The sequence below is a fragment of the Sorex fumeus genome, unplaced genomic scaffold (assembly GCF_029834395.1).
Source record: "Sorex fumeus unplaced genomic scaffold, SorFum_2.1 ptg000072l, whole genome shotgun sequence".
Classification (NCBI taxonomy): domain Eukaryota; kingdom Metazoa; phylum Chordata; class Mammalia; order Eulipotyphla; family Soricidae; genus Sorex; species Sorex fumeus.
The window spans coordinates 10,901,149-10,927,908 of NW_026606129.1; the positions used below are offsets into that span (position 1 = coordinate 10,901,149).

A 26,760-nucleotide genomic window follows, 5' to 3' on the forward strand; every position below is an offset into this window, starting at 1 on the left:
CTACCCGTCTGTCTCCCGCAGAGTGTGATCATCTGTGTCGGTTGGTGATGGATTGGTGGCGCGTTAGGGACTGGAGATGGAGAAACGGACCTCTGAGTGACGCTTTCTTGGTCCCGCTCCCGAGAGGGTCTCTGGCTTCTCGGAGTTAGGCTCAGTGAGTGTAGCCTCCAGTTGTTTTCAGTTTTTCATCTTTGACTCTGAGTTTATTTTGCATCTCCAGCTGTTTGGCCACCACCTGACGTTCACATTCTTTCTCCCACTTCACCGTTGGTTTCTGTCAACGTGTCTTACATCCTGGCCTCCAATCTCTTTTTATCGGAAAACAGTCGCTGAATTTTTTTTTTTTTTTTTTTTTTTTTTGCTTTTTGGGTTACCCCCAGCGATGCTCAGGGGTTACTCCTGGCTTTGCACTCAGGAGTTACTCCTGGCGGTGCTCGGGGGACCATAGGGGATGCTGGGAATCGAACCCGGGTTGACTGCATGCAAGGCAAACGCCCTACCCGCTGTGCTATTGCTCCAGTCCCAGTCGCTGAAGTTTTTGATTGTGTGTTTCAAGTTCCCGTTGCAGATTGAATTTATCTTCTTCATATCTGGTAGCTGTTTTCTCTAGAATTTCAATTTCAACTTCATTATGTGCGGCGGAGCGTTCCCTGCTACACCGAACAGATACTGGGACTCAGAACAGGAATAATCAGCATTCCATCCCTTTTCCTCTAGTTTTTGTTTTTTCTTTCAATTGGGTTTTCCCTTCAGAAGGGACCTGGCATTTTCTCCCAAGACAGGACTAAATGCAGTTTTTATTGCGCGCAGGCAGACGCCGCCCTGCGCCTCCTGGTGCTGTTTACTCCTGCCTCGCCTTGTGTCAGTGCAGTGCCCACCCTCCAGCCGCCACAGGCTGAGGGACCCTTGCGGCGGTGGATCGCGGGGAGCCTGGCCGCCTTCCACCTGCTTCTGCAGCAGTGGGAGCAGGGAGGGGACTGCCAGGCTTCAGGCAGGTGATGGGCCTGTTCCCGCGCAGGTTCTCTCCTTCGGGACATTGAACTTCCGAGGCAGCCGTGAGCCAGGAGCGGTGTAGGAGAAGAGGTGAACTGGGGTTGGTGGGCTGGGGTGGTACCGGCGAGCGGGGTCTCTGCCAGCACACCTCTCGGCCCCGTTGGCTGCTTGAGCATTGTCTCCCAGAAGCCTTCCTCTGGGGTGTCGTCACCCCTTTCCTGGCCCTGCCCCCTCCTGGCCTGATTTCCTTCCTGTGACCACCCTGTCCTCCTGGTCAACCCCTAGTCTTGTGCTGGGCCCCATTTCACCTGTGGCGCCTTTGGAGGACCCCGGAGACCCACACGGGCCCACGTGCTCCTGGCTGGCCGCTATTGCTCTAGGTAGGGCTCTGGCAACGCTGACTGGGCCTTGTTCAGAGTCCCCCGTCGGTGCGTCAGGAATCGAGGGGCAGGAGGCTTCTGTGGAACATGTCAGGAGAGTGGAAGCTTGCTTCTCAGAGGATAAACTTAAAAGAGAGCGTGCAGGAGGTGAGGCGCTTGCCTTGCGGGCGGCCGACCCAGGCTCAGTTCCCAGCACTCCACCTGGTCTCTGGCGCCCAGAGACAGGAATAACCTCTGAGACTGCCGAATGTGGCCCAGTCCTGCCCCCCAACCCTGAAAGGAACAAAATGACTCTCAGGGCTAAATGATCGCCTTCCTCCCTTTGGCGCTTCGTGTCCTGACCAGGGCACTGGCAGGCTACCATTTAGTATTAAGAAACAGATGTTTGAAGAGGCACAACACAGGGTCATTCTGCAAGCACCAGGCACTTGACCTCTTCACTCATGAAGGACAAAAAGGGAAATTGTTAGTTTAGTTCCGGAGCTGTCATTAATTCACTGTTTCTCAGCCTCTTCTGACCTTGTCCGTTCTGTGGCCCCCGTCCTACTGGCTGGCCCCCTAATCTTGTGCCCCAGCCCCCCATCTGTGTGATTTTCACCTTTGTCCTCCCTTGCAATGTTCTGGGGGCCACCATGGCCCTTTATTGAGAAACGCTGCTGGTAGGGTACCCACGTGAGCTCCGGGTAGAGTTCCTGTAATTAAGCCTGTTAATGAATGAACAATATCTGACCACTAGTCACTTTAAATCCCTTAACTAACTCGGGTCACACTCTTGCTGGTTCCTGGTGTGTGAGCTGAAATTCATTTTGTTACATTCTGGAGAGACCTTTATTCGTGTCTGAAAAACATTGTGGTGTATAAATAATCTGTGTGTGTTGACACTATCCGTATTTGTTTACTACCATCTGAACCTTATGGTTGAATCAAAAGGTCCTGTATCGGGGCATGGGGAAAGGGGTTCTGTGGAGGACCCTTTCCGTTTGCTTTCTGTTCACAAAGAACTGTTGAGTGAGTTGCTAGTGCCAGCTAAGAACTTGGTGATTGTCAGGAGTGTTTGGGGACATTGGCGACGGATGAAGTATCTCGTGTTTGGGTTAGGCCTTTCCTTCCTTGAGGCCCAAGGCCTTGGTTATTTTGGAAGGTTTTGCTCATGGCCAGTACCCCCTCTTTTCTCAGTCTGCCATTCTGAGGAAACACTCTTCATTAAAGAGCCGATAGTTCCAGAAGCAAAAGGCGATTTTGCAGCAGAAACACTTTTTTTCCAGGATTTCTCAGCTGGTGATTTCAGTCAAGCCTAGTTTACTAAATATGTCCTTTCCCTAAAATCAGCCTGAAATAGCAATTTGTAAGTAAGAGTATTGAGAACCGCATAGAAGAAACATTTTAAACTAAAACATGGCACTTAAGTATATTAAGCCAAACTAAAATCCTCAGATGTGATTGAATCTCTTCATTCAGTTCTTCCATGGCAGTAATCTAGAATTGTAGTTATGACAGGAATTAGACTTCGATTCCTCATCTGTCCCATTTTTTCAGGATTCACAAGGCACAAAGATTTACAGAGTAGGTTAACATTCGGCCTTTGAACAGATAGCGTCTCGATTGCTACCACAATTTGGAGTCTTAGCTCAGGTGAATCTTTGGCCCTTCATGCGCAGCTGCATGTGGTCAGGAGTTGAGCACGTTCTTGCTATAGCATTGGCAGGTGCTGGAGCTGTCTCACACGTGGAAGAGACTCGGGGATTCAGGCCTCAAATGAGGTGAGCCTTCCCTTTTCGGCCTTGTGTTTTTTTGCCCCTGTCTTAATACACTAAGGACACTTTGTGCGCACAGTTCATGTGTCTTTGTTGTTCGGATACTAAAATGTACCTCTGAGTTAATCATGAGCTATGTGGTAGGTTGGACATGAACATACTTAGGTAACGGGACTCCTATGAGAAGCTGTTCTTTACCAGGCCACAGTCTAGCTGATTGTGCGGGTCATCTTCCAGCGGTGGTCCGTTTTAGGGTCATTGATTTGCATGCACTACTCTGGGACCTCATATCGGAACCTTTAAAAGAAAATAAAATTACTGATGCTAGTTGCTCTGTGTGTGTCTGTATGTGCATGTGTGCTACAAAGGAGAAGCACTGGGAACACCCTTCCCCCCTTCTTTCCTGGAGCTGGAGCGATAGCACAGCGGATAGGGCGTTCGCCTTACAAGCAGCCAACATGGCCGACCCGAGTTCGATTCCTCCACCCCTCTCGGAGAGCCCGGCAAGCTACCGAGAGTATTCGATATGCCAGACACAGTAACAACAAAGTCTCCAATGGAGACGTTACTGGGCCCGCTCGAGCAAATCATCCAAGTATCAAAAAGTACGCCCAACCTCCGTGTTCCCTGGCTGTTTATGACAAAATTGGGGTCACTGGGCTCTTAGGATGAATATGGCTTTGAGTTCTGCCCTCATGAAACCTAGTTATTCCTGCGTTAAACAGTTTTTACACATAGTATAAGAATCCTCTTCAGTCTTGCCACCTCATCATAATGATGCAGAAATCAAGGAAATGTATGGCACTGTTCCTCAACCTGATACTGATGTCACTGGGGTCTTTGAAACTGAAACCTCCCAAGGACTGGGTGTATTCAACCCGGAAGTAGTGCTCGTTTGGGACAAGGCAGAAAGCTGAGTGCGGTTCACGGCGTGCCTTGTTCAGTCCTCCCAACTCTGATTTACAGGGGAAATGACTGTGATCGGCCAATCGTGCTCAGCGTTTCGAGGTGGGATTGCAGCCAGGTCAATCCCCACTGCCTGAGCCTGATTCATACATGCGCCCTCATTCTAACACAGAAGGACATTGGGCCCATGGGAAACACTGGTGGGCTTGAAGATCAAAACCTTGGGGCTGGAAGGAGTCCTGGGTTATACTCTTGAAGCAGTTGCCTTGTGTACAGTTGACGAGGTTTGATCCTTTGGCACCACATGTATCTCCCCAGTACTGCCACGGGGCACCTCTCTCATTTCAGAGTTTGAAATCTTGAAGTCACTGTCATCAGAAAAAGCTGGGCGGCCCATCAGACAAGAGTTTGAATCCGGAGAGTTGACTCGCAGGTCCTGTGAGAGGCTGGGGCCTGACCAGTGAGTAGGAACACTTGGTGAATCCTTGATGCGAAACACTTTCATGGTTTCAGGCACCCAGCTGTTTTCACAGTTAGGAGATGAGAAGCTTCCCGGTGCTGGCCAGGGACTGGCGGGTGAACAGTCTTTGGCAGATAAACGTGGGAGTCAATGCTCCCTGGGCATTGCAAAGCACTTTGGGCAATGCCTACAAGCCGGGCTTGTACCCAGGGGGGGCCCAGATCCCCTCTACCTGCAACCCCATTGGCTCCAGAACACGCTGGAGGGGTTGGTGGACCCTGTATATCACCACGGGGAGCGCGCGGGAAAGGCCCTGTCCTGTCCCGACTCCAATAAATGAAGCGCGTTCTCCTGCACTGGCCCGTTTCTCAGGACAGTCTTTGAGTCCCACCACACCCCGGCCTCGCGCTTTCCCGCCTCATCATAGTTAGGGGAAGGGGGGGAAAAAAAAATATATATATATATATATATTCGCGTATATATATATATTCGCGTATATATATATTCGCGTTGGAGGGGGCTTCAGCAGTACTGGGGGGCTGCTGGAGTCAAATTCGGGACCTTCCTCTGAGCCAACCCTTTGAACGGTCTCCCTGGACCCAACACTTTTTCCTGTTTTTTTTTTTGCCAACCGTTTGCTGAGCCCAGGTCAGCGACTGTGCTACTCGAACCGCTTCCTTCTGCAGCTTGAGCGCCAGTGAGAAAACAAAACAAAACCAAACACCTCTTTGGGGCCGATTCGGGATGCGGACTCCAGCCCCCTGGCTTCGCGCTGCAACTCGGAGCCTCGGGAAAGGCTGCCCCGGTCGCGGGTTGCAGGGCACCGGCGGCCGAGCCCGAGCCCCCGCGCGGGACTACAAGTCCCAGGCTGCCCCGCGCGCGCGCGGTGCCTGCCGGGAGGCGCGGCCGTCGGGACGGCGCGGGCCGCGTGCGCGGGGCTGAGCGGGCTGGGCGCGCGGTGGGTGCCCCGCCGGCCGCCGCCATGCCCATGAAGGGCCGCTTCCCGATCCGCCGCACCCTGCAGTACCTGGGCCAGGGCGACGTGGTGTTCAAGGACTCGGTGAAGGTCATGACGGTCAACTACAACACGCGCGGGGAGCGGGGCGAGGGCGCCAGGTCAGTGCGGCGCGGCCCGACCCCGCCCCGCCCGGCCCGGGGGTCGCGGGCAGAGGGGGCCCCGGTGGCCCCGACAGCCGCCCCCCCTGCCCCCCGGAGAGCGGGACTGACGGGCGGCGCCCGGGGTCAGAGCGGGTCGCCCGCCCCCAGGCGTAACCGTAAGGCCGACTTCTCCTCTCCCGGGGGGAAAAATCTCAGTTTACGTAATTATTGGGAAGATGCCGAGAATCCGCAAAAGCTCAGGGTTTCTACTTTTTCCCCGTGGCCTGTTTTGTTCACTGCCGCAGACCGTTTGGGGTGTGTCTGACACTTCTTTTGCAGGGCGGGGTGAGGCGGCGCTCAGCGGGCTTGGGGGACCGTGGGGGACCGTGGGGTCTGGGGATCAAGCAGGGCCACCTGCACGCAGAGCCTGTGCGCCCGCGCTCGGACCCCCAGACCAGTGTGAAGTGGTGGGACTGGGACGGCTCGCTTGCAAAGTCCCTGCCGTGTGTGTGTGTGTGTGTGTGTGACGGCTCGCTTGCAAAGTCCCTGCCGTGTGTGTGTGTGTGTGTGTGTGTGTGTGTGTGTGAGAGAGACTGACTGGTACGGCTCGCTTGCAAAGTCCCTGCTGTGTGTGTGTGTGTGTGTGTGTGTGTGTGTGTGTGTGTGTGTGTCTGGGACGGGGCTTGCAAAGTCCCTGCCGTGTGTGTGTGTGTGTGTGTGTGTGTGTGTGTCTGGGACGGCTGGCTTGCAAAGTCCCTGCCATGTGTGTGTGTGTGTGTGTGTGTGTGGCCCCCAGTCTGAGCTCAAGCACAGCCCCACAAAATCCAAGAGTGATGTCAGTGGCCACCATCGCGGCATCCTGCGCCTCAAAGGCCGGTGGTCTGGCTCACAGAAACCGAGTGTGTGTGGGAGCTGATCGCTGAAACGACAGGGTGGAAGGGGAATGGGTAGAAATATTAATATTATGATAATTTTATAACCATAAAAGCTCACTGTTCAGGGGCTGGAGCAATAGCACAGCGGGGAGGGCGTTTGCCTTGCACGCAGCTGACCTAGGTTCGATTCCCAGCAACCCACATGGTCCCCTGAGCACCGCCAGGGGTAATTTCCTGAGTGCAGAGCCAGGAGTAACTCCTGTGCATCGCCGGGTGTGACCCAAAAAGCAAAAAAAAAAAAAAAAAAAGTTCACTGTTCATCACTGTCCTCCCTTTGTTCATCCATTTGCTTGAGCGGGCCCAGTAATATTGTGAGACTTGTTACTGTGTTTGGCATGTTGAATACGTCATGGGTAGCTTGCCAGGCTTTGCTGTGCGAACGAGATACTCTCAGTAGCTTGCTGGGCTCTCCAAGAGGGGCGGAGAAATTGAACTCAGTTGGCCGTGTCGGCCGCATGCAAGGCAAATGCCCTGCCCGCTGTGCTATCGCTCCAGCCATAAAAATATAATTTAATTATAAATTAAATGATTTAGTGATATTATTAAATATTTATAAATGATTCGTGAGGTATTCAATATGCCAAAAAACAGTAACAAGAAGTCTCACAATTTGTTGTGAGATGTTACTGGTGCCCGCTAGAGCAAATCGATGAACAACGGAAGGACAGTGCTACAGTGCTATTAATTAAATATTGGTACCCCTCTAGGGGCCGGCAGGATAGGACAGAGGGGGAAGGTGCTTGCCTGGCTTGCAGCCAACCAGTGCTCAATCTCCAACATCCCATTTGGTCCCCACCCCCACCAGGAGTGATCCCTGAGCACTGCCAGGAGTATCCCCCCAACAACAAAAACTGTTGCAAGTTTAATTTCTTGCTTTCTTCAGGAAATTCGTGTTTTTCAACGTCCCTCAGATCCAGTATAAGAACCCTTGGGTCCAGATCCTGATGTTCAAGAACATGACGCCGTCCCCCTTCCTGCGATTCTATTTAGGTGAGTGTGGGACCCAGCGCTCCAGGGACAAAAACATCTACTCAGATTTGTTTGTTTGGGGGCCACACCTGCTGGTGATCAAGGGTTCGGGACCATGCGGTGCTGGTGGTTAACCCAGGCCTCCTGAGTGCTTTTGACCTGATTCACTCTTTGGCCCCAGTGATTTTGATAGAGATTAATTAGACCAGTTGGGGGCAGACTAACTTTGTATTTTTGGATGTTTTTGGTCATACACGGCTGTGCTCTGGGTTTACTCCTGGCTGGGCTCGGGAACCGCATCCCGTGTTTCAGATCTAATCTGGGTTGGGTGTGTGCACGGCAAGTGCCTTACCCACTTACCCATTGTACTATCTCCCGACACCCTGGGGTATAGCGTATCTGACAGTATCTATCTATGAACATAGAATTCTTTTCCACTACATAGTACGCTTTCGTAGCTACCCCTAGTTTGTCTGCTTGTGGAAGAAGGAAGTGTAGCTAACATACAGGTCATGTCAACAGACCACTCGGGGGCCATGTGTGCCGGGGAACTAACTCGGGCTGCAGTCCCAGACATTTGAATCTGTTTCTGCAGATTAAAATGATTTGAGGGCCGAAGTCACACACTGAGGGATGCGTTGAGTTGCTGGATCTTTCTTTCTTCCCCATGCTTCCTGTTTGCAGATTCTGGGGAGCAGGTCCTGGTGGACGTGGAGACCAAGAGCAATAAGGAGATCATGGCGCACATCAAGAAAATCTTGGGGAAGACAGAGTGAGTTGCTGGGGCTCCCTGAGCTGAGAGCAGGGCCGTGGCTGATGCAAGGCTGCCCCCAAGACCTTTTTAGCTCCTTCCCCCGGCTCTGTGCCCCTCCTGTGGCCCCTCTCCTTAGGGACTGCAGCTTAGTGCCAGCCTGTCCACTGGGTTGGGGTGTCTGGACCCGGCAGGGCCCCGTTCGGGGGAGCGCCCTGTGAGGAGGCAGCGGGAGGCCAGGGGAGGCCTTCTTGCCCCTCGTCCTTCCTCCCGGGAAGGCTGTGGGATGGGGCTCCTCTCCCCTGGCTGGCAGCCCCTTTCCAGAGGCCTGGAGCAGCGTCGCCCACGCCTTCTTGTCTCTGCCATCAGGGAAACCCTGAAGAAAGAAGAGCAGGCGAGGATGCAGCTCTCTCACCCGGCCAACTTCGGCCCCCGGAAGTACTGTCTGCGGGAGTGCATGTGCCAGGTAGAAGGGCAGGTACCCTGCCCCGGCCTGGTGCCCTTACCCAAGGAGATGACAGGGAAGTACCGAGCTACTCTGAGCGCCGGTGCCCAGGATTAAGACTGCCAGAGACTTGGGGTGCCCCTTACATGCCCAGGAAAGATGCAGGTGGCCGGGGAGTCGGCAGCTGAGCTGCTAGTGAGCAATAAAATGCTTTTCCACCACCTCGGCACGGTTGTGCGTCCCTGGTATGAATGAGGCCGGAGGGGCCGAGTGAGAAATGGGAGGCCCTTTCCTGGGCCGTGGCTGCGGTGTGCACGCCTGCACCAGGCTCATCTGTTTTTCTGGCGAGCCTCTGCAGCACCTGCCTTTCGTTGAGCAGGGCTGGGTGGGCTCTGGGCCACACCTGGCTGTGCCCGTTACTCCAGCCCTGTCCCGGGAACACGTGGTGCTGGGCATTTGAACAGGGCTGGCTGCATGCGAGGCTAGTGCCTTCGCGCAGGGCTCGCTTCCAGAGGCAGGTCTGGTGGGCGGGATGGCCCCTGTGGGACCCCCCCATAGCCCCGGTGCTCACCCATGTTCACTCATGATTGGCAGGTGTGGCTGAGGGCTGCCCGGTTCCCTGGACACAGGATCAGGAGAGGTCCGCGGGCTTCAGCAGCAAGAAGCCAGAGGGTGACTTGGTCACATGTGAAGGACTAGCAGAACCCGGGAACTGCCCCTATCCCTGGGGTGTGGTTCAGTCAGTGGCTTCGAGCCGGCTGAGGGTAGGACTGCTTTGCCGGGAAGGTGTGGAGGCAGAGGCTTTGCACATCCAGGGCGGCTGTGGATCGACATGGGCTATCATCAGGCCCATTAAGTTGGAAGTTGGCTTTTCCACGTGGGGGCCACACAGGCGCTAACAGCCCAGGGTCTGCCTGGACCACGTCTTTGGCCTTTACTCTGGGGTCAGGGATTGCTGGCCAGGCCTGACGCGCCTCAGGAAGCTCTGGTTTGCTGTGATTTTGTGTTGAGCTGCGCTCAGGGTGACGGCTCCCGGGTGGAGCGGGCACCCCACCTTAGGGCGGGCGCCGTCTCTCACCTCACCTTGGCCTCACCACGCAGCAGGTTCTGTTCAGCTGCCAGGGGCTTTCCGGAGACAGCCAGCTGTTTGGAGGGAGTAGCCTCCCCTCCCGCTGAGACCCCTCTTCTCCCGAGGTGGTGCCTGGCAGTTCTCTCTGATTGGTGGTTTCTTTCTATTGGCATAATCAAGTGGGTTTCTGGATTCCTGCGCTCAGTGCTCACCTGGCAGCAGAGCCAGGTCAGAGACACCAAGTCCCTTGTTTGTGACTTCAGAGCTTGTGTCTATCGCCACAGCCGCCACCCTCTTGGAGGGACCCGCCGGCCCCAGTGCTCTGGCCCCGCATCTGACCGTGCAGGTGGCCCTTCCCTAGGCCAGTGAGGCAGGAGCCCTCCGTGGGCCCTGCCGCTGTCACTATAGAGTGGAGAAGTGATGAGCAGGACGCACAAGTCTTTAATTCACTTTTAATAGTATAAACCTCGTTTAGGTAGTAGTATTAAGCCACAACAATAATGCCACATTAAAACAGCATTTAATAAAATGCATAAAGCTAATTCATGCACTGCAATACTCTATATACAAACACAACAATGCAAATTCTTCTTCAGGACTGAAGACAATGATTAGATATAAAATTCAGTTTAAAAAGAACATGCTTTTTTTTTCTTTTTAAATGCCATCACATAAACAAAGCTGATTTCAAGCTACAGCTTTGAACAGATTTTAAACCTGGAATTAAAATGTAATGGCATAAACAATATATTGTGAAGGGAAAAGGTTACAGAAACGGTCCCAAGAAAAATCCAACACCTGAATTTTCCTTTTAACAGACGTCTTTCAAAAGAGCTGGAAACGCAGCTACATTTTACCAGAGGTCCCAACTACAGATAAAAACTATGGTCTGTACTATGAAAAATGTGCAGCTTTTTCCGTTATAAAACTAGTTGAACACTGGTTACCAGGGACTGGGGAACCGGAGAGGCTGTGGGGAGACAGCCCGGCACTTGAGCTGAATGAGGCGGCAGCGGCTGCCTCATGAAGGCTCCGGTCATTAAAATAATTACTCTCCTAAAGGAAAACCTTTTCAATGTAAAGTCTATTTATTCCCAATGTTATCCAAAGATTAAACTTTATCAAAGTGTCATTTGATAAATGTTGCTGAATATTTTTTCCAGCATTTAACGGTATTTCTTCTACGCCGTATGTATAAATATTGAAACACCAAAATTCCAGTTAAGGCTTCTTAACTGAAAGTACAGCTGGGTCTTACAAATCTCCCCCGCCCCGCCCCCACCCCACCCAGGATGCTTTTTTAAGCTCACAGTTTAATGCTTCGATTGCTGTTAAGACAGAGAGCCCCGAAGGAAGAAGTCTGCGGGTTCCGTTGTCAAGCTTCCGCTTGTGTTCCAACTGGAAAGCCGTGTTCAATGGTGCGATTGTCGCGACAGGCAGGGACATGGGAAAGGTCGAACAATCACAGCTGGACGAGGCCAGGGAACAGCCGGAGCTTGCTTGCTTTCCCACCGGAAGTGGGGGAGCGGGAGGCTGAGTGACCCACGTCTCACAAAGGCACTGAGTACTATGGTCTCAATGAGGCGGCTTGGAACCTTTCAGTAGCTCGCCGAGCACAAAAGCGACTGTGGCCGGGGGAGTCTGCAGCTTGCTCCGTGGCGGGCTTGCCGGGGCGCTCACCCTCGCCCCTCGGCGGGTCAGGCCCTGCCTCCCGCATGCCGTGTCTCAGTTTAAAGCCCGATTAGGGGGAATTCATCAGAGTCCATCTGGACGAGGAGAATTTGGCATCTGTAGCTTTATGGGCATACATCTCCATGTCAGAAATGCAATTTTAATTTGGAAAAAAAAACCAATTTATGGAGTTAAGTAGTAGATTTTACTCACATGCGATACTTAGCAAAGTAACTTAGGATTTGTAGTTTATATGCCATAAGATAACCATCGACATTCATGCTTGTTTGAACAGAATACTTGGAAGGCGATGTTTTTCAACTGGCATTTCAATTGGTTTGCTCTGGGGAGTGCAGGGGTCCCCGCCCAGCGCCTCCCACCAAGCCCCTGCCCTGGCGGGGCAGGGGACACTAGGGTATGCTCTTGCAGCGTCTTGCCCTGGCTTTCCCCAGAGAAGAGAGCGTCATCCTGTTAGGACCTTTTCTGTCTCGAGCTCTCCCTGACAGTAGAGCCCGTGACTGCCCCGGCCTTTCCCAGCCCCGGAGCGAGCTCAGAGGAGCGGGACTCCATCATAGACTCCACCGTGAGGGAAGTTTGGATACATGGCTACATGTCTGTATACATAATATACATCTATGTACACATAAGTTATATACACTGTACATTCGTCGAGCTATAAACACACATACATTCATCAGTCAGACGGCCTAGAGATCTGTACACGGGGCCTCGGAAGCGACCCAGGGCTGGACGTGCAGACGTGCTTGAAGGCAGGAGGCCCCAGCAGAGGCCAGAACCCTGTGGACAAAAGACTCAAACCTCTCCCAAGCTGGGGTTAGAAACCTGTATCTCAGCGCATTCCCGAAGAGCCACGCAATCCAGAGCCTGGTCAAAAGTGACACTTGTCAAGACCTGGGGTTAATTAAGATACTGAAATGTCGCCCATGACCCATTGCACATAGAACATCTCCGCCGGAAACTGGACACACAGCTTCTGACCAGGCTCGGGCCTGGATCCTCAGCCGAGGCGGACTCTGCCGGCCATGTCCCTCACAATTCAGGGTACCTAGTCCCCCCCCTTTTACCTGGAGTAAAAGCACTAGGTCCAGCTAGAACCCCATTTTCTGAACGGCCAAGTCTGCATGCTGTGTGGCTACAACCCTCGGCTTCTGAGCAGGCCGCCACCACAGTCAGGGAGCCCAGCACCCCCCATGACGGGTGCCCACCCCAGACCCCTCCACACTTAATACTGACACAAGGAGAACAGGCCCTCTGAGGGCAATCACAGAACACACCTTACACATGACTACACCTGAAACCAAATATGAAAACCCGAAGAAATCAAGAACCCCAAACAATAGCCTCCGTTAGATAATAAATAACACAACCCCTCCCCCTAACAGACACACACACATCTCAAATGAGGGGATGTTAAGGTACTTCCTTAAAAACTTCCCAGGAATAACAGTAAAAAAGTACGATTTGCTTAAGTAATTTGGTCTTTTTCTAAGCCTCTTCCTGTCCTAGAATCTGATTCTGTCCCATTATTTTCCACAAATTTCAACAAAGGCTGCAGCATTATCAGCGGGAGTGGGGCCAGCAGGGTCTCCAGCACGAAGCGGGGGCAGGGCAGAGGGCAGAGGGCAGGTCTGACTTCGCTAAGTTGAGTTTCTGAGAAGCTGAACCGAGGATCGGTTGCGGTCCCTTTGAAGATTTCGGACTGAGGGCTTCGCTTCGGCAATCTGACAACAGCCGGGAGAGACCACACGCAGTCCAGGGCGTGGGATGACGGGGGCGTGAATTCAGGACATGATCCTTTAGGGAAAGGTCACTTCCGAGTAAGGCCAAGAAGGATCTGGGAAACGAATGGGCGTTTGAAGGGCGGCCCCTGAACTAGCCCTTGCCAGAGAAGAGATGCAGGAACAGGCTGCGTTAGGGCCAAGCCCCTCGGCTCTGCGTGCGGGAGCCCGGCACTCCCTAGTCTGAGTGTTCTTGCTGTCCTGCCGGTCACTATCTACCCCCAGCATGGCCTGGGCCCTCCGGGGTGTCTGCTCAGCTCCCCCAATATGATCAGGTGAATGTAACGGGCTCAGAAGGGCTCTGGGAGTTGCCGCGAGCCTGGCGGGAAAGGCGTGGGCAGCACGCGGGCCTGGGGCCTTGTCGGCAACACTGACAACCTGGGCCTTAGGATATGCTGACGGGATGTGCGTGGGCCTGAGGGAACTGCTCAGATGGTCGAGAGGGAGGATGGGGAAACGCCATGTGCGGGCTGCTCGGACAGTCTTGGAGGCCCCACTCGGGCCTCCAAGCACACAGCGAACCTCCCGGAAGCCACCGCGCTGGCTTTTGTCTTCATTCTGACATTTGAGTCACTTCAAACCTAGAAAACCATCACTGTAAGCTGGCAAAGAGAAAAGCGTCACTCTTTCCCCCACTTTCTAACAGGCACCCCACCTCTCCCCTCTACCTCCAGACGGGAGTCTGGACGCGGGAGACCGTTCCCCTGACTGCACTCTGCCACTGACTCCCATAAAGTGCTGCTGCGCGCCCGGAATGAAGCAGCTCCCGTCTCCCGCGCCCCGAGCCCGCGAGGGGGCTCACTCAGCGGTGCTCTAGCCTCCGCCAGGCCACCTTCTGCTGCGAACTGAACCTTGCACGGTACTTCCGCTTTCCTCTGGACTATCCAACAGCAAGCAGGAAGCGCCCGAGCTGGCTGTGGCCACTGCATCCTTGGCGGCGGTGCTTGCGCTCCCTCGCCTCTCCTCTAGAGAGCGACCCCTTCCTGGAGGAGAGAGATGGGGAGTTCGGGCTGCGCTGGGGAGCGGGCGGGCGTCTGCTGCTGCGCTGTCCAAAGGGCTGGATCCAAGTGGGCGATGCACCAGTACCACGGAAACATCTGCCTGCAGCCCGGCTTGGAGGCAGCTGGCCAGTCGGCACAAGCCTCGCTTTCAGCTTCGCTGGGCGCTGGCCAGGCCGCCGCAGGCCCCTTCTGGGGGGCGGGAGCCCTCACATCCGCCTATCCGAGTAACGCGCCAGCCCCACGCTGCACTCCAAAGTTCTGTGCAAAGGTTCGGAATGCCGACCTTGCGCACGCCGGTCTGAAGGTGCCATCTCCTGGGCGTGGCGGGGGTGCCTTGGGGTCTCTCCAGCGGCTGCACTCCGATCCTGAGAACCGGTCATCAGGAGAGCCCCCAGAGAGGAGGCGCCCTCGGCCTGGCAGGGGGCGACTAGGGCTGTGGGAGCTGGGGCGGGGTGCTGAGTGCCCACTCACTCTAGGCTGCAGACAGGCTGAGTTCTCGTTTGTTCAGAGGAACTTAGCTTAACACCACCAATGTGTGCGTACAAAGAGGAATGATACCTTCGTTTCTTCACACAGAATGATTGTCTCCTGTCCCTACTGGTTTTCGCAGAGATCATTAGCATTTCGACAAGACAGTCTCCCGTTTGCCCTGCCCACAGGCAAGACGCCGTGAACATCCCATCGATAAGAAGTGCTTAGAAAGTGCTAATATCATTACCCTGGTAATTAGTAGCTATTAATTCCAAGGACATTTTTAATATATATACACACATACTGTTCTCTTAGGTTCTTTTTAGTTTTAATACTAGTCTCTGATATTATAAAATTCTGTTTTCCTTTTCTGCCCTTTGAGAATTTCTAAGTACAAATTGAGTTAAAAGATTGTTCCAAAACCTGCTACTTCATCAAAAGGCATTAAAACATTTCTTACGTCAGGAAAGGATCCTACTAGTCTTTTAGTTGCTATTTTCTGGGATTAACAGAGAAGAAACCAGGCAGGTAATGGCGAACACATCGGACACATTTGCACATACCAAGTACCATTAGCGAGTGCGCGCGGCCCCGGCGGGCACTATAGACTGGCTCCCGTGATCTGCCCGTTGTACTCCGCGGTCTCCATCTTGAGGATGTAGGGGATTATGCTGTCTATGGACACATTGCCGATAAGACCAGTGAAAAACAGTTCTTCCGTTATATTGGAGCTCATCAGCCTGAGTGCCGGCAGGCGGACGAGGATCCGAGCCAACCTGTGGAGGGGAGGCCCATCAGAGAAGCTGGCGGAGCCGAGGGCGCTGCCTGCTCGGAACGCGGCCCAGCAGACCGCCAGCCGCCCGCTTAGACAACGACCCCATGCAGTTCATCACAGGAGAAACTGCAAAGAGCAGTCTGAAGGCGTGCGTCCAAAAGGGTTTCCTTCTCTTTTTTTAATGAGCAATTTTTGGCTTTGGGTCACGCCCAGCAGTGCTCAGGGGTTGGTGACTCCCGGTTTTCCACTCGGGAATCACTCCTGGCGGTGCTTGAGGAACCAGATGGGGTGCTGGGGACCAAACCCGTGTCAGCTGCAGGCTGTTCTCTCTGACTCTCACTGTTTATAACAACTGTCCCGGTACCCACTAAAATGCAACATGTAGTGTCAAAAGAGAACAGGCCACCACACGTGTCTCCAGAGCAGACCAGCCAGAAACCACCTACGATTGCATCGGGGGGAAAATGATTTCCAAGAAGGAAAGTTTTCATGTTCTTAGCCCTGGGAAATGGGCATATATGGTTACTGTATTAGGAGAAAAAATAAGATACTAAATTGTTGGATTTTGTAATTTCCATTTTAAACAAAATTCTGCAAGCAAATACATAAAACAGGAACAATGGTTCTCTGGATAGTGGTAATGCAAGAGTCGTCTTTTGGGGGCCCAGAGAGATTTCTCAGTGGGCTCTGCCAGCAGCCGGAGGGGGGTTTCCCTTTTGTACAGACTACACTCAGTGAGGTCTTGTGCGATTCCAGAAGAAAATGACCCTGCTTTGGCGAAATTTATATTTGGGACATAAAGCTATGATTTCTGGGGAGTGCTTCAAGGGGGCCCTGTGCTGGAGGCCAAGCCCAAGATCCCAGTGAACGAAGGGGCACAAGGAAAACGAGTGGTGAGGGTGTGGCCATCTTTGTCCTGGGGTTTATTTTGAGGGGACAGGAAGAGGAGGGGGAGCTATTAAATAATTTGCTTGACAGGAGTTCAGAAACTCATGGAGCCTCCAGCAGGAAGTTACCAGGACTCTCTTCTGCCCTATTCCTCAAGAAATTTCCTTTTCAAATCTGCCTGCATGACCATTTCAACAATACAAATCAGTGCTCAGGACTCACGAGACAGCACAAAGGACGGGAGCTCAGACCCAGTGTGTATAAGGCTCTGGGTTCAACGCCAGGCCCCGCGTGGCCTCCGGGTCACCCCTGTTGTGGCCGTGGGGAGGACACAGCACCCAGGCTTGGCTCCCCGGCACGACCCCAGCACCACACGGTCCCTCCAGGCTAAGTCAGCAGCTCCTCAGTCCCACCGGGTGTCGCCCCCCAAACCTCTCACCCTCACCCCAGAAAAAGAGCAAAAACCACCACAAGGCAAAAAGGAACCGTCAGCCAAATAAAGGGATTTTTAAAACTCAGTTTAGGGCCCCACTCAGATTCTAGGGGTCAGATCCAGTTTCTGTGAATGAAAACTTTGTCCTCCCCACAGGTGCCACCAGGGGGCTGTTTCTTTCCTGCTCTCTGGGAGTTCCCCCTCCTCGGTGTTACCTGACCTGGGGGCTCTAACCCATCGCCCGGGGAGTTGATGCGGGAGGGAGGTGTGCTGGCTCTGTTCCAACCCCGGAGGACAGGACAGGCTTCAGCCACCAGAGAAGCGGGCACCCCGACCCCCTCTTGGGCCCGGGCCTCACCGGTACGTGTCTTCGGAGTAGGTTTTCTGTACATAGTCTTGCAGCTCCATCTGTGCCTTTTCCTGGAATTTTTCAATCTGGCTTGTGCTGGTCAAACCTGGATGATCTGAAAAGAGAAGAACGCCCCAAACTCCCTTTATATTCAGAAAGCCTCACCTGACCATTGTTCTGGAGGGACGGGTGGGGTGGGGGAGGAGGGGTGGCACACGAGGCAGTGCTCGGACCAAGTTCCAGAGTCATACTCAGGGCTCCCACGTGAGAACATGGCTCAGTCCCCCGGGCTCTCTCAGGCCCCTACAGACGTCTCAGTACCTATTCTGAGTCAGGCTGACAGATAGACTGGGTCCTGGTCTGGACAGCAGGACGGGGGCACCATCAAAGCCCGAAGGGTCCCCGGAGGGGAGGGCGGGCTCCTGCATGGCCACGCCAGCCTCCACGGTCCCTGGGCACCTGACTCCCTACTACTCTGGAAACCGGAGTTTTAGATTACCACATAAAGCTAGAAATGACGGCTTTCTACACATTCAATCACTCTGATGAACGAGCCGGCCGTTCCTGAACAGAGGCTGGGAGAAGGGCGAGAGGGGCCAGCTGAGGGTCGGCCGAACACCCCCAGGCTGCAGGACACTAGTGTGTGACAGCCCTTACTGGATCTGATCGCATATCCTGAGGATTCGCAAAGAGCCAAATGATACAAAAAAGGACGAGTGGCCGGCCCCTCCATTCTGTCCGCGCAGTCTCTCACGGTCCGTGCTTTGCTCAGGACAGAGATGCAATCTCTAGTCAACTAAGTCAGGTACTGTGGGGATGAAGGCAACAGAATCTCACCCAGCAGCGCTAGGAAGGAGGCCCCGGAGCAACGTCCTGGGGGGCTCTGAATGGGCACTCACCGGAGTACCAGGATGGGCCCAGGGCTGCCCAAAGGCCGGGCATGTGCTCTTCCACCTCTGAGTATCAAAGCCCTGAAGGCAAGGACTTACAGAAGCACGCATGTAACTTGTGTTGGCCTGCAAAGCACACCTATCCGAGGAGAGCCTGGTCGTAACGTGGTGCGGTCTCTTTCCTGTGCATGTCCTGACAACGTCAATGCTCGGATTATCAGTAGACACAGTGGAAAATGCTCATGAGTCCCCATGGCATATCTTACCCGGGCTAAAGAGAACTATAGCTTTAAGGTATGCATACTCATAGCCGTCAATATCCAGCTTGGCCATACTGTTACAGAACTCCTGAAGCTTCCAGATGTGCTCCATGACTTGCTTTATCCGGTCACCAGAAAGTTTGTCTGGGAATGAAGAACACAGACCCTCATGTCAACGGGAACACACGCTGCTTTGAAGGGCCACAAAGATGGAATCATTTTCCTTTTGAATGAAAAAACAAAACAAGAAGCAACCCCAAATATCTGACGATGGCTAAGAGCTTCGTTCTCCAGCTGCAGGCAACGGGCCCAAGTCCCACATCCCTTGCGCTAGATCGTTTGCCCACTACGGAGCCTGTAGCCAGCGAGGCTTCCTGGAACCCGGGCGGCACTCTGGGTCTGGGTGTGGGCAGGTGACTCCCGGGCCTCTGCTCACGACCTAGATGCCAGTTCTCATCAGCACTCAGGTCTTCTAAGCCTGCAGGCACTTAATACATGTTTGCCAACATACAAATTAAATGCCTACTTTTTTTTTAGTTGACCAAACAATTTTGTAATAAATGATCTAATTCATGATATCTTACTGAAGGTATCACAACCAGCTAAATAATGAAAACTTAAACGTTCGTGAGCAGAAGGGGAAAAAAAAAAGGAAAGTTTGTGAACAATCTAACAAATTCAATAAAATGTTATAGGATTTGAAGAATCCAAAGGAATGACTAGAAAAGAAAGCTGGGCGCAGCAGCTGCACCCCAGCCCCGCAGAGGCCCGTGAGTCGTGTCTGGGCAGCGCAGAGATCGCATTGCACCGGGCAGCTCCCACCCTGACACGGTGGGCCTGGACCACCAAAGGTCAGATGCTGCCAAAGGCCTTACTAGGGAAGAATCGCCTGCTCACTCTTGAGAAAAGAAAAGAGCTGAGCCCCAAACCCCGAGTCCAGACCGAAGCTCCAACCCTTCTACTTGTTCTTTCATTTGGCACAAACCAAGTGAACCTCAGTTTCCCCAAGTGTAATGAGGAGAGAACAGTTTCTCTAGGGTTTGAGAGTTGGTGAGCCTACCCTCCTGCAGGCCGCCGTGTAGGGCCTGCTCGCCTGGCCCAGGCCTACCTTCCTGGATGCTGTTCTGCAGGTGGTTGACGATGGCCGCCAAGATAGTGGAGAGACTCATGACCTGGGCACACTGGGCCAGGCCGAGGGTGAAGAGCTCATTCCAGCAGGCCCGCACCAGGCTGGTGTTGCAGTCCTGCCTAGGAACACAGATACCAGGATGTTGGCACTTCTCCAAGCCCAGCTGAAACAAGCGGATTCAGAAAACGTACAGTGCAGGTCTGGGGCCTAGCCAGGGTTAGCCTCCACTGCATCACTGCCCGTACACAGCTAAACTAACGTGCCGTGAGGGCAAACACAGAGTCCTGTGCAAAGGATTCCTTAGGCAAGAGCGCCCCAGAAGGACTTAACCTACTGCCCCTTTTACAGGGGAAAAATAAACTCGAGAGTATCCTACCAGAATCTACCATGTTTGAGTGAACAAACAGAAAATACCCCCTAATTCCACTCCAGGGTATGACGGGGCCCCAACTCTCACCTGTTCCCATGCCCCAGGGGGCGCCATCCCCTCCTTGGAGACACTGCTTCAGATTTCAAGAACCAGCAGCTTTGGTAGCCTCGAAATCACAGCAGTGCTGGCGTGAGAGGAGCCCACCCCGCATCTCCCCTGAGACTCAAGGGCCTGAGGCCCCCATGGGGAGAGACTAGAAACGCAGGCAGGAGGAAGGGGTCAGACAAGCCGATCCTGTTTTGGGCAGCACGCTCAGGACAGCTTGGTGGATACCCTGCAGACACTATGACTTACTCTGGAACGCCCCAGCCAGCTGCAGCAGCCCTCGACTTCAGGACGAGGGACCGAGTGGTAGTACGGCAGGTAGGGTGCTGGCTTTGCATATGGCCAACTGAGTGCAAATCCCTGGCACCCTATGTGGTCTCTGAGTCCTGATAGTAGTGATCCCTGAGCACAGAGCCAGGAGGAAATCCTGAGCATCGCTGGAAGTGACACACACACACACACACACACACACACACACACACACACACACACACACGACTTCTGGATAACTCCTGCCCTCTATTCCACTGCACACTTGGCTCGGGCACCAGGCACAGAGGCAGAGGGCTGGGGGAGCCCCCCCCCCCCCCGACTGCCACTAGGGGCCTCTGCCTTGGGCCACTGACAGCCTTCCCAGCAGAGCCCTCGGGTACCCTTGGCACCCCCGAGAAAGGAGAGGGCAGAGTAAAAGATGACTCACCCAAGAGCCTGGAAGGCCGGGATCGACCTGGCCCAGTGCATGGAGAGGAAGAGCAGGCGGGAGGCGGACTCGCAGATGTAGTGCACGTTGAGGTACTCGGGCATGGGGCTGGGCATGGTGAGCTGAGGAGAGGAGGGGCGGAGAACAGGAGGTGTTGGCAGGACAGAGAATGGCTTTGTCTGTCGCCATGAGTCCCTGTGGCATTTCGACAATCATGGCAGCACTGTCACCATCTCTGACGCTGAAAATCCTGGCTTTGTTTTTCTTTGGCCCAATTAGACAGGTGTGATGACCCTGGGGATGTGGTCTGCGTGCAGAGCAGACTTCTAAATCCTGCTTCGGGGGCCAGAAGGACAGTACAGCGGGTAGGGTATTTGCGTTGCACACAATTGACTTGGGTTCAAGCCCCGGCATCCGGTACGGTCCCCCAAGCACAGTCAGGAGAAATTCCTGAGTGTAGAGGCAGGAGTAACCCCTGAGCATCACTGGGTGTGACCCACAAAGCAACAAATAAATAAACTCCTGCTTCAGCTGAGTTGTGACTCATCCTAAGGCACTTCTGCTTGGAGCTGCAGGCTCGTGTGTGTGGGCCCAGGAGCAGGGTCCGTGCCTGGCTGGGCGTTTGGGGAGAGCTGTCTGGCAGGAGGGTGAGACACACCACCAGGGTATCAGGCCCAGGGCTCTGGGCACTCCACTGTCTAGAGGGTGCGGTACTTAGTGCCCACGGAGCTGTTCCTTCTGCATCCCTGGTTCAACCTTCCTAAGTGGCCCATCAGCTCTTTCGGCAGAGAATTCTAGGGAGAAAGGAGACTCATGCTTTGTAGTTCAAGACCGGGAGGGCTTCGGGGAAGCTGTGAGTGCCCTGAGAGCAGGTGAGAGGAGGAGAGCTCGCCAGGGCCTTAGCAGCGCTCCCAAGGTTATCCGAGATCTACCCGTGTTGCTGAGGGGGACAGGATCGGGGGGCGGCTGGGAGTGAGGCCTGCTGCCTGCGAGGTGAGGCAGAGGCCAGGAAGTGAGTGCCAGCAGTCGTGGGTCCGCGAGCAGGAGGACTCAGGCTGCCTTCAGAGCAGCGGGGCCCTGCAGGACAGGATGAGGGGTAGCAGGTGCTAATGGCAGAGGGAGCTTCTGTGCGGGGGTGACCTTCGCCGCGGCACACCAGCTGTGACAGACCCCTCTCCCGCAAGCTGGGTGCCAGGGCACCCGGTTCGCCAGCGCACTCACCTTAAACGTGACATGAGTGTCCGACAGGAGGGGGCCCTCCACCTCAATGATGGGTGTGGACTGGTCTCTGCTGATGACGTGGATGCTTCCTCCACCACTCGTGTCCAGCCCGTCAGCCAGGCTCGGCGGGGAGGAGCTGTCTGTGGTAGTAAGTGCTTTAGCTAAGGTATCAAATGCCCTGAGAGCAAAAACGAAGCAAGCAGATGTTGTAAAATGCACAGCTTTTAGGGAGAACAGAATCCTAGCTGAGGCGTAGTTTCAAACCACAATGCCCAGAGAGAGGGTGATCAAATGGCATCTGTGAGGGAAGGGAGAGCGAGTGAAGGTGTTCTGTGATATTAATCTTCCGTCGGGGCACTGAGGTATACAGAGCGTACTTAAAAAGGTGAAGGGACGGGCAGGACACTCGCCTTGCCTGGGGCCAACCCAGCCTCAACCCCAGCATCCCATCTGCTGCCCCAAGCTCCGCCAGGAATGATACTGAGCACAGAGCCAGGAGTAAGTTCTGACCACCACTGCGTGTGGCCCCAAAGCAAAATACTAAAAAATTATGGCAGCATGTATATCTACTATATCTATATCTGTATCTATATCTATCTATATATACATACACACACACACATATATGTGTATATATATATATATGCATAGGTGTGTACACATATACACAGATCTGTATCGGGTACGCTGAGCTTAAAGTGTGTCCGTTCCTTCACCACACAATTTATCACTTCCACCAAATTTACCCATTCCCGTCCTTTTACATTATTTTCCTGTGTAATCTTCCTCCTACTTTTTGGGCCACGCTTCTGGTGCTGGCTAACTCCCAGCTCGCTCCCGCGTGCCAGAGCGCATTCGCGAACCCTGTGTGCCAACCCTTTTCTCAACGACGCTCCAGGGAGAAATGTTCTTCCTTTCACAGATGTGCAAGCCAAGGCTTAAAGATGTTAAATACCTTTCCCAAGAATACCTGCCCAGTTAGTGGCAGAATCAGAATTGAACCTAACTCAAATCCATCAGCTGATGGATTCCGAATCTTGACTTTGCTGATCAATGGCACAAGTGAACTTAAAGGGCCAGCAAACTTCATGATCCCTAGCCATGTCCCTTCCAAGCTGACCAGACAGGCAGGTATGATCTGTCCTACAGGAAAGGAGGAAATTACAAGAGTCGAGTTGCAAAGAAGAAATGCCTGTGGCAGCCTGTCACCGATGCTGGGGACCAGTTACTGCTCTCTCAAGGACAGCGACCTACCCCGGTGATGACCATTCTCTCAGGGTCAATGACCTACCCCAGGGATGTCGCTCTCTCAGGGACAGCCACCGACCCCAGTGATGACCAGAGTCTGAGGAACAGTCATAAGCTGGTGATGCCCACTGTCTCAGGGACAGCCATCGACCCCAGTGATGACTGCACCACACCCACAACTTGGAAAACTACATGCAGGTGGAAGTGACAAGAGAAACATCTGCCACTGATGCACTTGCTCCCGCGCTTCACTGAGTTACTCTTCATTTTTTGGGTCTGGGATGAAAGGCAGTTTTGACTTCTGATACCATGTGATGTGTGTCCACAGTACCATAGAAAAACGGAAATGAAGACAGATGTGTAGGGGCCCTACGACAACTGCACAGCCTTAATTAAACTGGACAGGATGTCAGAGTGCTGTGGGTGTGGGTGCCGCAGCCACCTTCATGGTACGTACCGCGTGATCTCACTCGCAGACTGGTCCTCCGGCTGTATTTCCGACGTATCGCCATTGTTAAGGGACTCGCTTAGGTTGGCAAGGGAGGTGACTACGTTTGCCAGAGTACCCAGAGCGCCCTGGCTTGTTTCAGCCTATCAAACAAAAACAGTAAGGTGGACGTGAACAACACATACCCTGCCTCTGTCCCAGGAAAGCGTATGGAACGCTGACATAAAAAGAAGCACATGAAAGATGCTTAATACCACTGAAAGTACTCACCAAGATCACAGTATCACTGTACTCCAAGGTAGTCAAAAATGACATACTGAATATCAAGTGCTGATGCGGAAAATCCTGAACCCCTGAGATCAGCACCAGGAGGATTACTCCATAGCTTAGTGGCCAGTTGGGCATTCTAGAGGAAAGGGCAGCTCAGATAGAGAAGGGAACACCAAATAAAGGGTGTTTGGAGGACCCTCCCAGGAGGGAGGGGAGAAGCATGTCGAAAGTGGACTATGGACTGAACATGTTTGCCACTCAATGCCTCTTTTGCAGACCACAACACCCAAAAGGAGAGAGAGAACACAGGGGATTGCCCTGCCACAGAGGCAGGGGGGGATGGGGGGATGGGGGTGGGGGGGATATTATCCATGGTGGTGGAAAATGGGCACTGGTGGAGGGATGGGTATCTGATCATTGTATAATCAAACCCAAGCACAAAAAATTGTAAATCTACAACTGTACCTCATGGTGTTTCACTAATAAAAAAAAATAAAAAAAAAATTAAAAAAAAAAAAAAAAAGAAAATCCTGAACCCTCGTCCACTGCTAGGGAGGATACATGGTGCCGCCACTCTGGAGAGGGGCCCAGCGTCTCCCAGGAGGTCAGACACTCACCCACCACAGGACCCAGCTCTGAGGTACGAACTCAGGAGAAATCAAAACGCATGTCCAAAGAAAGTGTGCCTAGGGGCTAGAGCAACAGACAGCGGGGAGGACGCTCGCCTTGCTGTGGCCCACTCGGGTTCTATCCCCAGCATCCCGTATGGTCCCCCAAGTCCCGCAGGAGTACTGATTCCTGAGTGCAGACCCAGGTGTAATCCCTGAGAATTGCCGGGTGTGGCCCCAAACAAAACAAATGGAAAAAAACCCCTAAAAATTCACAGCAGCACTATTCATAATAGACAAAAAGCTAAAATAATCCACTTGTTTATCAGCTGACAAAATAAAACGTGATATAAACATTGACAGAAAGGTGAGACAATCCACATGTTTATCCGCTGAAAGATGAACAAATGAAATGTGATATGTGCATTTAACGGCACGCTAACTGGCAATAAAAAGGAGCACTGACACAGACTAAGCATGGATGACCTCAGGAACATTATGCTCTGGGGAAAAAGCTGGTCCGAAAGGCACTTCCTATGACTTCTTTTACAGAGAACATGCAGCCTGGAGGAACCAGCCAGAAAGCAGGTCAGCTGAGCTGTCAGCAGGTTTGGCGTTTGGGAGAAGGAAAGTGACAGCTTAACAGATTCGAAATCTTTTTGAGATGAGCTGGCTACAGGACCTTGTGAATATTAAAAGCCACTGAACAATGTATTGAAAAAGGTGAGTTTGATGGGACACAGCTACTTAGCTTTTAACAAGTCAAGTCACCAGCTCACAGTCACCCTGACAGAGACTGATCTGGAAGGGAGAAAAAGCTGACGGACACCACTGCAGCAATGCTCTGTCCTGGTCTGGGCGCTGTTCTGTAGCTCAGCAAGGTGGAGCCTTGGGGAGAACCGGGGCCCACGTACTGGGATTGCCGTGGTCTGACTATACTTGCTCAAAAGCAGTCAGCTTGCACGCAGAGTTATTTTTAAGCAGAGTCCGTACACTCAGCTTCTGAAGACATATGCTTTCCTTCCTTTTCCCTTTCCTCCAGTGGGTGGGGGATGACTCCCAGCTCTGTGCTTAGGGTCGCTCCTGCTGGTACCAGAGATGGGATGAGGGCTGACCAAGCATAAAGCAATACCTCGAACCCTGTGCTATCTCTCCGGTCCCAAAGTGTGTTATGTGCGCCCCCTACTTCACGGCCGACTTCAGGGTGGGAACAGAGGAGGGGATGAGCTCTGATGCCACCTGATGCTGCAGCTCTTCCTCTTAGCTCTTCTTTAAGTAGTTTTTGTATTTCTGTTCTACCCAGTGCCACTACTTGCCAACCAGTGTTCAATGATGCTCACGGCGTGCCAAGTACCTTATAAATCTAACTTGTTTGACTTCTTCCTACCCCCCTACTCAACCATGCCTGACCCTAAGACAGACTCCAAGTTCAGCCCAAGAGGAGGTGCGGAGGGCAGCTCCCAGCCAGCCTTTCTTTCCTAAAGATGCTGAGGTCTGGGAGATGGTTCAAAGAGCCGGAGCGCCAGACTCGAAGCCACTGATATACCAGGAGCAGCACACCACATTGGCGGGAACGTAAGCAGAAGGCAACATTAACACACAAGGCTTAACCTGTAACATGTTAGTGATCGCTTATACAAGGGCTTAATGGCACCAGGGTGAGACACAACAATCTTCACACACTTTCTTTTAAGGAAATCTTTTGTGATCATTTTATCGAAATAATCATTAACGAGCAATACAAAATAAATTATTCAGGGCCTGCTACTGGGGCAGGCTTGGGTAAGGGGTAAGGGTTGGAAAAATGGAAATGGTGGTGAGATTGGTGCTGGAATACGGAATGTTATAAACGTTATAAATACAGTGGACTACTTAATAAAAATTAAAAAAACACATGCAAAACAAACAAAAAACCCCAAAGAGCTGGAGTGACGGTACAGCAAGGAGGGCATCTCCTTGCACGAGATCCAACCCAGGTTGGATCCCCAGCACCCCAGTTCCCCAAGGCCCAGGGGAGGAATTCCCAAGCGCATTCCCAGCAGCAAAACCTGAGCATGGCCGGGCGTGGCCTTCAACCCAAGCAGAACCACAGAGAGAAGAGCTGGAGCACACGCCTTTACGAGCCAGAACCCCAGGTCCCATCCCCACGGAGCGGGAGAGCGCAGAGTGGCGAGGGCAGCTGGTCCAAATTCGCTTCCTGGTCCCCCAACACAGGGTGTGGCCACCAAAACAAAACAAACTAACAAAAGAACTCTGGGTCTGACCCCTGATACCACAAGGTCCTGACTGCTGCCGGGGCACCAATGAGTGTCGCCCCCAACAAAAAGATAAAAGGTCAAAAGAGGATGATCCTTAACACAGTGA

The 26,760-nt window shown here is 53.1% G+C and overlaps 2 protein-coding genes across 4 annotated transcripts in view; one reads left to right on the forward strand and one right to left on the reverse strand.

The window, feature by feature from the left end:
• The first annotated feature begins 5,425 nt into the window (after positions 1–5,425).
• Positions 5,426–8,912, forward strand: MRPS25 (mitochondrial ribosomal protein S25). Its single transcript, XM_056129618.1, has 4 exons — positions 5,426–5,609; positions 7,410–7,516; positions 8,180–8,267; positions 8,616–8,912. Exons 1-4 carry the CDS (start codon positions 5,476–5,478, stop codon positions 8,806–8,808), a joined length of 522 nt encoding a protein of 173 aa, XP_055985593.1. The 5' UTR covers positions 5,426–5,475; the 3' UTR covers positions 8,809–8,912.
• A 5,930-nt stretch (positions 8,913–14,842) lies between these two features.
• The window catches only part of NR2C2 (nuclear receptor subfamily 2 group C member 2), a 33,003-nt gene continuing 21,085 nt past the window's right edge, over positions 14,843–26,760 (reverse strand). For all 3 annotated transcript variants that reach the window (XM_056129275.1, XM_056129276.1, XM_056129274.1), the window contains 7 exons: positions 23,528–23,661; positions 21,823–22,000; positions 20,602–20,723; positions 19,406–19,545; positions 18,304–18,441; positions 17,157–17,262; positions 14,843–15,478 (listed from right to left, as the gene is read on the reverse strand). In XM_056129275.1, coding sequence (XP_055985250.1) covers positions 15,304–15,478; positions 17,157–17,262; positions 18,304–18,441; positions 19,406–19,545; positions 20,602–20,723; positions 21,823–22,000; positions 23,528–23,661 — 993 coding nt within the window. In that variant the 3' untranslated portion in view covers positions 14,843–15,303. The remainder of the gene's footprint in view (positions 15,479–17,156; positions 17,263–18,303; positions 18,442–19,405; positions 19,546–20,601; positions 20,724–21,822; positions 22,001–23,527; positions 23,662–26,760) is intronic.